This window comes from Barbus barbus, assembly GCF_936440315.1.
Source record: "Barbus barbus genome assembly, chromosome: 13".
Taxonomy (NCBI): Eukaryota; Metazoa; Chordata; class Actinopteri; order Cypriniformes; family Cyprinidae; genus Barbus; species Barbus barbus.
Window position 1 is genome coordinate 29,281,955 of NC_136741.1, and position 13,777 is coordinate 29,295,731.

Genomic DNA, 13,777 nt, shown 5'->3' on the forward strand with positions numbered 1-13,777 from the left:
TTTCCTCTGTAAGTGTGAGGAAGAGTCAACATCATTAGAACGGCCCATGATGGAGATCTGCGGGACTGAAGATTACAACTTCTAGGGCAGGAAAAAGAGCAGATCTGTCCTGCTGTAGGTGGAGGAGAGCAAAGCTCCAAAGGGCATTGCAAAACAGCATGGAAGAGGAGGAGAGTGGGAGGGAATGGAATGACACCGAGCGAGACGACGGAGACCAAACGGATGGAGAAGACTGTGATGATAAAAAGAGAAACCTCAGCTTGGGCTGATGGATCTGATTTCCACTGCCAGCTCTCATCTGACTTTGTCGACTAAAACACTTCTTCTTTGAACTGAAACTCCTCTGTTTGCATTTGTACTCATAATCATAAATGAAGCTTTTATGTACATTTGAATAGACACTGAAACAATATCAGTATATTGAAAATGTAAATACTTTTGCATATGTACAAATTCACAGACAAATAGCAATAAAAATAAAAATGAATTATTATTATTATAAATGTAATAAAAGCACAATAAATAAATAAATTAGTTTTTGCCAATCTTCTGATAGCTGGACAAAATGTAATGAATAATAATAATCTTTGTCAATCCAACAACTGGACAAAATGTAATGACAAATTTATTCATTAATGAAGTTAATAAAAGTAATGAGTCCTGGCAGTCATTAGGAATCACCCAGAAACTATTATATTGATAAATAAGTAATTAAACATATTTAATTAATCTCATGAATTACAAATACAGTAAAACCAAAATATAAATTCAATATTCTGTAAACCTCAGAGGATTTGTACATATTTTGGTGTCTCTGAAGCTGCACAATACATACATAAGGGCATGAACTCTGTTATTGTCTGGAGTGTTTCTGGAGATGTGCAGGTGTGCGTCTGCAGTCGCCTGTATGAAGGAATCGAGCTCAGCACACTTTCTGACCCGCGTTTCTCAGGCCGGCAGGGGTCACGAGGGTGTCAGTGGGCCGCCGTCCCCTTGGCCCTTTTAATGATGAGCGATGTCCTCCAATTAGAGACGTTGACAGCCCCTAAAGCGGCCAATCATTAATCACACGCCTGCCGCACTTCTACCGCACAAAATCACTCTGATTTATGACTTCTCGTGCTCTACTGTTCCTCCTCTCTCTCATTGTACCTCCATTCCTCCTCTACTCATCCGGCCTGATATAACCGCGTCCTTCTGCACGCTGTGAAATCAATCAGCCGCAGTAACCTTTCACTTATACAATCCAAAGGTTATTACTGAGTATATGATACATAAAAATACGATGACATGTATATTTGTGTCGCAGAGCAGAATTTACTCAAAGGTTGCTCTTTCATAACTCAGAACACTTAAGAACTAACTTTGTCCACCCTCCAACTTTCCCCTCATTTCTGATGAATTGAGTTCATTATTATTATTTACTTATTTTATTAATATTATTGCTACTACTATTACTATTAGTATTTACCATCCTCCATCCTCTAATGTTTGTTATTAATGCTATTATTATCATCATTATTACTATTGATATTATGGTTTTCTACTATTGTTATGTCTGTTGTACTTTTCTACATGTTCCTTTGTGTATATACTTCCACCCCCCACACCCAGTCACACACACACACACACACACACACACACACACACATGTTGGCTGTCATGTTTGTTTTGTTGACCTTGGTTATTTTGTATTTGATTTGTTACCTGTAAATAGTATGACTGTTTGCATAATAAAAAAACGAAAAAGGAATCACCTTTGTTTCATAGTTCTCCTAAAATCATTACAAGCCAATTGTTAAATATGAAACAAAAACACATAACTTATACACTTATATAACACTTTTTCAATTTCTGTATATTTCTGCTGAAGGGCACAGGTAAATATGACATTTATTATAATGGGTTTATCAGGGACGGATCATGACGCAGAGGGGCCCTGGGCACGGACTGATTAAAGGCCCCCCTCAGTTGAAATCGCGGTCATTTTCAAAGTTCAAATAGCAATGGATTCTATCTACACTGAGTGAAAACAGCAGTATTTTTAGCAATATGTTATTTACACTAAGTGCAAATAGCTATAGATTATATTTACACTGTTAAAATAGCAGGATTTTCTACTATTTATACCACTTGTTGCAAAATAGTGGCAATTATCTGCACTTCAGTATGGTATTACATTATAAAACAGTATGCTATAATAACGTATTGAGTGTAAATTATCATTTTAATTCAGATTATTAAATGGATGCCACCTTATTGATAATAAAGCCCTCCCCTACACCTACCCTAACCCTACCCGATACTTTTTCAACTTTTTGATTATTTCTTTAATTTTTATAAAAAATAAATGCCTTTAAGATGTGATTTGAGACAAATAAAGTTCGGCAAAAGGCCAATTTTCACGTCATAGTTCAGACGGGGGCCGGGCCTCGGGCCTGTTTTAGGTTTCTCCTTATTTTTATATTGTAGACATCCATGAAGTAGTGATGAAAAACATTGCCGCGCTGGTGGAAACAACAGGAGACCGTGCCGCGACTGAGAGCAGCTCGATGGTGTTTAGTGTCCCGCAGCAGCAGCAGGTGCGCAAGTGACTTCAGCGAAGATGAAGAGTTCTGTGTTCAAATGCACGCAATAGGTTAAAGCTTGCTGCAAAGCCCCAGCAAACATAACCATGAATGTGTCCGCGCAAAATATTAAGGGGATATTTGAATTATTTACTAATATACTAGGTTTTCTGAGTCTGTGCCGCAAGGATGAAGTTACTGATCCTGACTCGCCGTCTCCTCATTAGATGCGCCTTTAGAGAGAAATGCATCTTTATTGATTATGATCAAGATTATAGAGCTTTTGTTTTCAATTTGTTTATTTCGTTAAGTGATAATTTAAAGCTTTCTATAGGCATATTTATCATGTCTGTGAGGCATGTATTTGCTTAAAATACAAGTATTATATAAAAACAAATATAATGTTAATCAATATTGAACACACAACTTTTGAAATAATAATAGATTAAGCCAAAATATACCGTATGTTACATGGTATTTGTGGCCCAACTAATTTCTTCTTAAAGATCAGAGGAAAAACACTAGTAAGATTTGGGCAAACCCTAGCTATTAAATACAAAACAGACAAGAAACTACTCCAGATCACAGCACACAAAACGAACAGTTTTCATTTGAAAGAGCACAGAACAAATAAAAATATCTGTCACTTACAACATCGGAGTCGGATTTGGAGTCGTAGTACTGGATGTCATTTTCCTAAAATAAAACAAAACACAAATATTAGTGATGTAAACATTTATGTAAAAATTATTGCCTTGAGGACCATTAATAACTTTCCAGCTCATGTCATTTTGATTTACCTGCCTTCTGCATTATAATTTTCATGTGAGACCAAAAAAATAAAATTAAAATAAAATCCTTATTAGCTCATTAGTTTCCCAAGAAAATAAAGCAATAATGAAATTACAGGCCTGTCCTGAGGGCGCTGTCGTGAGACGGTAATTGTCATTTGTTTTGATGCTGTCTGTTGTGCTTTTGTATTCACTGTCGCATGCACATCGTCTTTTTTTTGTTTGTTGAATTAGGGATCTGGTGCTGAACTAGACATCTGCTCACAAACCAGAAAGACTGAGCCTTCTTTTAAAATAATAACTCACTGACACGTGACACATGACACGGCACCAAACCTCACCTGCCATTAGTTTTGACCTGATGATCAGTAGAATCTTCTGATTCAATGGTTTATAAACTCATAATTTCATCAAAACATACAGGATCACTCACTCTCCCCAACATCACTCCATTATCTTACCTTAAGCATTTATATAGATGTTTGCTTTGACAAGTGTGACACCAGCCTATACTCACAATTCATTCATTAATCAAAGTGAATGCTAGATTTGTCAATATACATATCATCAATACTGAGACACTGCATTTGTATTTAGCATTAAAGATGAAAAAACTAATATTTTGTGAGAAAATAGAAACAGGAGTAAATAATAATAATATAAAGATAAAATACATACTATAAAAATATAAATACAACATTTAATATAAAAATAATCCTGTTAATCAATATTAAACATACATAACTTTTGAAATAATATAAAGAGAATATATTAGGCGAGGGAAAAAACGTGTACTATGAAAACGGAAGCAGGACTAATGATAAAAAATACATACATATATAATTACATAAAGACAAAATGTTACATTAATTCATATTGAACATACATTATTTTATTATATTGGAGCAAACATAAATTATTGCAACTCTGTAGCAGAGTTGCATAATTTTTTTATATTTTAATAGAAAATAACGTTTTTACACCACTTCAATGGATATATATTTAATGTCAAATATATTTCACATTAAATACTGACATATCTTCTCTTAAAAACTTTTCTGTGAAGTCTTGGCTGCGTAAATTAAACCTCTTGTCTAATAATATTGGAAAAAATATGAAATGTGTGCTTGAAATTCTTCCAAAAAATAAGAAAAACATCCATGACAGAATAAGCTGAAATAGACCAAAGGATGTTCTCGGACATAATTTGACATATTTGATAGTAGAGAGGCATCCAGGGGTTGTGTAAAAGCTGTGATCTGAATGGATAGATGTGATGTGCTGCTGTAGTGTAGGACTGCTCATGTGTCCTGATGCCAGCTGATAGACAGTGGTGGGACATCTCACGGGGGTCTGTGTCTGATCTCCCTCTCTCGCCTACACTCGGGGGGATCATCACATGGGGAAAAATTGTCAGCTTTCACTGCTTTCTCCAATGCGGTCTTGTTTTCTCCATTTGGAACAGCATATTATCACTCTGCTCTTATTAATTATGAAGCAAGCAGTATACAACATTTCTGTGTGGAATAACAAAAACAATAAACAAAATACTTTGCATATGCACTGGTGGTCAAACGTTTGGAATAATTATGATTTTTAAATGTTTTTATTGTGTTTAATGTCTCTTCTGCTCACCAAGGCTGCATTTATTTGATCAAAAAAAACCAGCTGAAACAGTAATATTGTGAAATATTATTACAATTTCAAATAACTGTTTTCTATGTGAACATATACAGTACATAAAAAAAAAATCCTTTTTTTCGAATTAATTACTTTTATTCAGCAAGGGTGTATTAAATAGATAAAAAGTGACAGTAAAGATACTTGTTATTTTAAAAAAAAAATCACTTTCAAATAAATGCTGTTCTTTTAACTTGATATCCATCAAAGAATCCTGAAAAATGTTTCCACAAAATATTATTATTATTTTTTTTTACGTTGATAATAATAATAACTATTATTAGTAACTAACTACCAATAATAATTAAGCAGCAAATCAGCATATGATAATGATACTACAATAGAAAACAGTTATGTTAAATTGCAATAATATTTCGCAACATTACTGTATTTTTAATCAAATAAATGCAAAAAATCAATTTCTCCCAAACGTTTGACCAGTAGTCTAGCATTTGTATTTAATAATAGCTAAACTTGACTTTCTATTTCCAAAATGACAAATGAGTCCAAAATATATCAGTAGTAATTTTGATCATCTCCTTGACTCATTTTGATTGAATTGATGAAAGTAACTGTAGTTATTTTCAAGATAACTGGATTCCACTTAGAGACTTATACATGATGCAACATAATGAGACAGAGTAGCATACTACTGTTTGATACATTTAGAAACATACTGCATCATGCATACAGTAGAGTATACGGTATAATGCATGCTGTATATATATATATATATATATATATATATATATATATATATATATATATATATATATATATATATATATACACACACACACACACAAAATAGTAAACATGCCTAATGTTTCAAACAGCGGTATGTAGTTGTTTATACATATGCATGAACAATTCAATGACTGCAGTCATTTTACATCAATGCATTTTTTAAATTGGCTTAAAGGCAGGGTATGTAATTTTTCAAAAACTTTTTAGAAAACTGAGTTGGGGCAGAGTACCAAAACAAACTTGTAGCCAATCAGCAGTAAGGGGCGTGTCTACTCGTGACATGCAGGAGAGAGCGTTCAGTGAACAGCCGGACTTGTGTCGTTCCGCCCGCGGGAGTTCACGCTCCCGAGTCTAACTTCCGAAGTCTGAACTACAGAGGATGCAAGGTATTAAGAAACACGCGGCGACCTAACGTTACGACACCAGCCTAATCTTCTTGGTACTTTAGGCCGCGATGGAAATGCAGACAGCAACAGGTCTGGGGAAAAAAAAAGTTCCTGGGACATATAGTTCAGGGTAATTTAGGTGGAAAAGCGGCTTATGTTTCACAGAACTAATCGTTCCCTGGGTTGCATAGGCTACATATATATATGGGGCGGATCTATCAAAATAGGGGCAAGACCCTTTTGGGGTAGGGGCATGTTTGTTTTGGTGATTTCAAATATCAACATTGGCTTCAAGAAATTGCTTACCCTGCCTTTAATATAGTTTGTTAGTGCAGTTAATGTGATAAGAAAAAGAAGGGAAACACTTTATTTCGATAGTCCACTTTAGACATTCTACTAACAGTAGGTAACTTTGCAACTACATGTCAACTAGCAGTCATTAGAGTATTAGTAGACTGTCTGCTTAATAACTTCTAACACTTTATTTTGATGTAAAAGTATGTCCACATTCTACTAACCCTAAACCTACCCTAACAGTCTATTCTTGAGAATTAGCAGACATGTAGTTGCAAAGTAATGAGAATTAGTTGACATGTAGTTATAAAGTTACGTATAATTAGTAGAATTTCTAAAGTGGACTATCAAAATAAAGTTAAAAGAAGTTAAAAAATTGGAGCTGATTTTATTTCATATGGAAATGTCACTGAACATGTAGTTGTTCATGTAGGTTATCAAAGTATTCTATGAATAAAATAATTAAAAGCGGCATGCATACTATGGAAACAGAATGAGTGGTATGCTAGTATGTGATTCCAAAATAGCCTGTTTCTCTCTGGTTCTCTGTCCATGCTAGTTCTATTCCCATCTCTCTCTACAGTGCCAATCCAAACAAACCAGACGGTCAAAAACGCTGACAAATCTACACAACCCTGCAACACGCACACACACACACACACACACACACACAGCACCGGCTCACAACAGCGTCTCCCGGGACTCTGTCAGGAGATCAACAGATAGAGACAGAAATAGAGCGAGATAAAGTTCAATTCTTTCAAATCAGAAAGCCAGTCAGTTGTGAGCGATGACCTCCCACCCTCTCTTCTCCAAAGACCTCTCTTCCGGCCCCTCCGGGTCTCTCAGGACGGGACGCGCCGCATCTAAAAATCCTTTCCACAAAACGCCCAAAAGCACAACACTTCTGCCACCAATGTCATTTGAGAAAAACAGGTGCCTTTTCCATTTTAAAATTCAAATATATAAATTTATTTCAGACAAAGAACATCTTTAATGACATTGTTTAATCTTAAAGGGATTTTAAGGACTTAATGGATGCCTAAAGGATGCCTTCAATTCAAGGTCATGACACTTCAAGATGTTTATTAGAAAAATTATTTCAGGAGACGAGAGGAGGAGGGGAGGAGGAGGAGGAGAGGAGAGGAGAGGAGAGGAGGAGAGGAGGAGGGGAGAGGAGGAGGAAGAGGAAGAGGAAGAGGAAGAGGAGGAGGAGGAGGAGAGGAGAGGAGAGGAGGAGAGGAGGAGGGGAGAGGAGGAGGAGAGGAGAGGAGAGGAGGAGGAGGAGGAGGGGAGAGGAGGAGGAGAGGAGAGGATGGGCGGCAGTAGACTATTAATAGAAGTTCTCTGCAGAGACAATCCCTCTGGCGGAGTGTGGGTGTCTCTAGTGAACCAGTGGGCTGCAATGTGTCTGTGTGCGTGTGTATGTGTGTGTGAGTGTGTGTGTGTGAGAGAGAACTGTAAACATGTGAACTGTGATCTTACAGTCGTGCAGCAGGTGCTCATACACCTGTGCTCAACACACTAACACACCTGTCACTAACACTAACAATGGACTACAGACACTTGGCATAATGTTAAAGGCTCTCATACTAGCAAAAACAGGTATGAGAGTATTGCCATGTTACCATAGTATGTGAGTATGTTAACCCACCATAGGTATACCATTGTATTTAATTCAGGCATTTTAATATTATCTAAAAAATAAAAATAAACCTATAAACAATTAATTACTTTATTTATTTACATTATTTACATTAACTGAAAATAAATACGATTTTAAAAATGTAAATGTATTTTCATTCAGCTAGTTGCCAAAGCAAAAACAGAAACAGCTTGATCATAATATTTTGATATATTTTTATTTTTATTCATTATACGTTCTACAATATAGAAAGATTATAATATTAAAGTATAATACAGACCGAAACAGACAGGTTATAGCACCTACCCGATATCGATTCCATCCTGAAATGGTTCCTTGTGTGGGATTTGAATCTACAGGTACAGCAGATATTCTAATCAATTCCAAAAATAAGTGGCAAAAATGACAGAGCAGAATATAAATTAGGAATCACTCCTCTAAGCGAGTACAGTAAGTGTTTCTGGGATCCTCGAGTCCATCGTGTCCCTCGGGCTGCAGGGCCCATCTGTTCTGACCGGTCTGTTTCTCATCTGCACCATTTCCACTCCCTCCATCCCTTCACGATAAACACACATTCATATCACACCTATTTATAGTTTTCTGGCATTTAACAAGAAATATAAAATCAATTTCATTTAGCAGAGTATTAAATGAAAGACTACAAGGATGGATGATGTTAGTTTAGAAAATACCACAAATCAATTCCAATGTGCTACAGCCAACAGAAATGCAAATGGATTGAATAAGCCTCCATTGTACTAATTTACATTGATTGTATAAAAACAAAATTGTGACAAAATGCTAAAGAATTGTGTTGCATTTACTCATTTTAATTAACTAGACCGAACAAGCAGCAAACCCATTTCTCAGTGTGTATTTGTCCTGCCAAAGCGCTTGCAGCTTGGCTGCGTGCAAGTCAAATGTAGTAAAATGACAACGGTCAATAAAACAATTAAAAAAAAAAGAAAAAAGAAAGAAATAAACAGTTTCCATTCAGTGCTCCTCGGTCTGCGATTACAGGCGTGCTGCTGGCGGTCAGCTTCTGTTGCTATAGAAACAAGCATCTTTGCATCTTTAGATTGAAGTAACATGTAAAATATCTCGCTGTATTTAAATAAGCATGCTATAAGTCACGTGACGTGCTCACGAACCTAGTCGCACTTGAGTAGAGCTCCGTACGTTTAGCCTCTTTTTGCAGATTTTGTTTTGTTTTAATTTAAGTTTTATTCATTAATAATACTTTCCCTGATGGCATACAGTCGGAAACAGCAGGAGTTGTCTCCATCAGCTTCTCCATCATGCTATTCTCTGAAATTATTAATAATTATTTGATCAAAGTCTGATCAAACTTTAAAAAAAAATATATAATATAAAAAGCATTTAAAATAACGTAAAATATCCTACTGAATTAAAAAATGTCTAATATAATTATTGATCAGTCTACAGTGTTAAGACATGTAAATAGATGAAATAGAAATATGTAGATACATGTAAAATATCATAAAACATTTGATTTTACATAAAGCATGCTGATATTCTACTTTTAAAAACCTAGTAGACAGTATGCAGTATATTCTGCACACTATGCAGAAAACAGTATGCTTGTTCTCCATTGCAAACGGTGCCATAATGATCTGACACCTGCAACAAACCACAGATTACAAGCTGCTATTTATCAATTAATACCTACTCAGTATCTATTAATACACACGGACTCAAACGAACATCTTTCAAAGGCTCTTTTGACTACGGCTCAACTCATTTCATCATCTCCATCCACATACATTCACAGCAGCCTTTCATGATGGCCTCAGACACTTTGACATTTAAATTACCAACGATCTCTGTGTTATCCATGGAGACAGCTTAGAACGGAGCCTGTATCTCCTCCAGACACACACTAATTAGCTTATAATGACAGCACACACACACAGACGCCGAACCCCCCGATCTGATCTTTAAAAACACACACTGCACAGTACGCAACCCATTTATTTAAGGAATCTGATGGATTTCAGAGTGAATCGAGATATTCACCTAGAGTATAAGCGGGAAATGGGCGGGATTTGATTTGTCCATCAAACATTGATTAGATTTCAATCTGGGAACAAAAGATTCAGAAGCGGAGCATGAAATACTATCAAAATATTATTGCTTCTGGGTGGTGTGAAATGCAACACTGCTGTAAAACTTCAAAATCAATCACAAACTGAAAAGTGTCTACCTGTGTTGTTATTGGTAACAAAGTAATAAACTGTTAAAAAAAAGTTCATTCAAATTATAAACAAATACAGTGATAGTTGGCTGGTTAAAAATAAGAGGCAGTTGTGATGTCATCTGAAAAGTAAAGTCATTTCAGAGGTGGAGCAAGTTTCATTCATGAAAAATTACAAATAATATAAATATACAATGACTATAAATACCAGGAATGTTGGACAACAGTAAAAAGGGCAAATTATTATTTCAAACTGGGATCAAACATTTCAGAGGTGATGTACTGCAATTTTCATAATAACAATAATAATTATAATTACAATAAGTTTCAGCACTTTGCACAAATAATATAAAATGTACATTAAATATTAATAGTTTAAAATAAATATGATTATAAATATAAAAATTTAAAATATATAAATAATATAATATATATTATAAATATATAATAATATATACATTTATAATTTATAGAATAATATATATATATATATATATATATATATATATATACACATATATACATACACACACACATACATACATATATATACACATACATATATACACACATATATCTATTTATATATATATACATATATACACATATATACATATATACATATATACATACATATATACACATACACATATACACACACACATATATATATACACACATATATACATATATATATATAAAAATCAAATTACATTTACAAAAGTGATTTTCTATACATAAAAAGCATATTAAATGGAAGTAAAGTGTTTAATGTTTCAAATAACTTTTGTGAAAATGAAATGTCAAAATATGGGTGAAATCATGTTCCATCGTCATTCAGCATAATTGATAAATTTATGTAAAAAAAAAACATTTGTACTTGAAACAGTAAAAGAAAAAGTGAAAAATATAAAAGAAAAGCATTATTTTAAAAGATTAAAAACTTCTTGCTGACAAATGAGTAAATCCTAGTGGATTGAGGAAAATGATCTCATTCGGTTTGTGAATGTGTTTCTATAAGAGACAATAAGAGGGATTTGTGATTTCTTTATCATTAATGTGCATTGACGAATTGTTTACACTAAAACCAGGAATATATGAAGAAAGTGAACAGGTTCTGATTTGACACCGGGAAGCGACAGATCTTGGTGATTGTGTAAAGTTTAAAGTGGCTGAAGGATGATCCGCAGCGGAGGAGCGGAGAAGAATTACTGCGCCACATTCCTGTCAGAAAAACCTAAATAGTGCAGATCCGCTCGTATTTAAAGTTTAATGTGCAGTTGTTTTCTGTTTCCTGAATATATCAATACGTTCCATGCTTTATTCTGTCTGACAGACGACTCGTCTACAGATTGTAGTGCTGGGTGTTTGAAAGAAAGACAAAGTGTCAGGAAGGCAGAGAAACGGTGAGATCTGCTCACTCATACAGCAGATGATCCTTGTTGGTTTTGCACTCAGAGAGCCTGACTTTACATCAAAACCCATTACATTGACTCATTACACACAGCACAGCTAAGATGGAGAGAGAGATGTGACTGTACTGAATCCAGTGAGAAAGAGGCCTGATTTAACTCTTCAAGCGCTTCACTGATCATCTCATGCATATCGCAAAAAAAAAAAAAAAAGCTAGTAAATCACTAGTAAATATTTTTCTTTTTACGTTTGATTTTATTTCAGTCAGTGTTGGTTTTACTTCAAGTAATTATTTATTTATTAGTTTTTTTTAGTCTTGCTTCTGAAAATCACTAAACTTGGTAAAGTGTAGCAGGTTAGCACCTCAAAAACATTGAAGAGTTTCAACTGAGGCATTAAGTAGCAAGTAAACCAGTTATCAATATTCTGCTTGGTTTTCCAGGTTATGTCAGAATAATTATGTGAAATAATCAGTATTTATTACACATACTGTCCAGGAAGCCTGTTTAGGAATCATTTTTAATGGATTCGTTTTGCAATTCCATTTCTTCACATTAAGCGACAAATAAATTAAAACTTTATAGAAAATAAGACAAGCATTCACAGTCCATTTAAAGATCTATAATTTGAGGTATTTTTAAATAAATGAGTGGGAAATAAAGCAGTTGACTGGAACATGAAAAGTTATTATTGGCTAATATTATTTTCCCTTACCAAAACATCAGCAGGAAGTAAAGAGGCTGGGAATAATACATACATACACCTACGAATTGTGCACAACATAACTAGACTCTAGAAAACTAAATTTGTTAAGAAAATAAATGATCAATTTGAGTTTGACATCAAATGCAGATGTATGTGAGGGGCCTGAGGGTCCAGCTCCCTATTAGCATACGGCCCCAATCCCAAGGCTTTTAAACAATTACTGAGTGCTCGAGCAGTGCGCAGATGTTCATTTTATTGGCAATAAACAAATAACATCTAGATAAAACAGCTAAAATAAGCAGTGCAAATTTGGATGCAGTCAATGGCGATTGCCATGCGTAACACATCAGTGTGCTGGTGAAGATCAGATTCAAATAAATCTATTATTAATTAGTTTTAATAAATGTATAATAATATTACTATTATAATTATACAAATCAAATTAAATACACTACTTTTATGCAGAGGTGGTGGTATATTATTTATTATAAATAAGCTACTTTATTCAAATAAATGTATAATTAGTGTTATTATATAACCTTACACTATCTACACAAACTGTAGGTAGGGAGGGTGGATATATTACTTTATTTATAATGTACTATAATTAATGTATTCAAATGTATAGTGTTATTACAGATATTAAACAAAGTTATGGACTATATTTACATTTTATGTAGGGAACTTGATTATATTACTCATTACTATATTTATCATTTGAAATATATATATATATAGACACACACACACACACACACACACACACACTTGTGTTCAAAATAATAGCAGTCCAACATCACTAATAGGGCTGTGCGATATGATATACACTCACCGGCCACAAATGTTTTTTGACGAACGAAAGTTTCGGAGGCAGTGTGCAAGCGTGATTGACACAACGAGAGGTCGTATTTATTTTTTAACGTGTGAAAATTTCGGACTCTGTGTGCAGTGACCTTTACTCACCCAAACTTGTCAACAAGGCTACTTTACGTGAATACGAGTTCCTTAGCAAGTAGTTGTGAATCACAGGTGTTTTATATATTAGATGAGGACATGACTGCAGCAAAACCAGCACATCCAGTGCAAGAAGACTTTTTAATTTTATTTTTGAATTTAATTCAATCAAATTTTTTATTTTATTTTATTTTTTATTTTTTTGCAATTTTGAGCCGTTCCATTTTATTTTGGTTTTAGAAACTAAACGTGATTGCTCTCATCACAAATCAGTTCTTTCTTGTTTGTGTTACATGTTCTCTGTGCCTTGTCTTGGACTTTTATCTCACTTCCTGTCGTGGCGTTTGTAGTCAGTTTGTATCTTCTCTTGCTCAGCTTGT

The 13,777-nt window shown here is 34.4% G+C and overlaps 1 protein-coding gene across 1 annotated transcript in view; it reads right to left on the minus strand.

Annotated features, from left to right (window-relative positions):
- The window catches only part of LOC306879692 (voltage-dependent calcium channel subunit alpha-2/delta-2-like), a 215,212-nt gene that overhangs the window by 75,863 nt on the left and 125,572 nt on the right, over positions 1–13,777 (minus strand). The window contains exon 5 of the mRNA XM_079432836.1: positions 3,219–3,263. Coding sequence (XP_079288962.1) covers positions 3,219–3,263 — 45 coding nt within the window. The remainder of the gene's footprint in view (positions 1–3,218; positions 3,264–13,777) is intronic.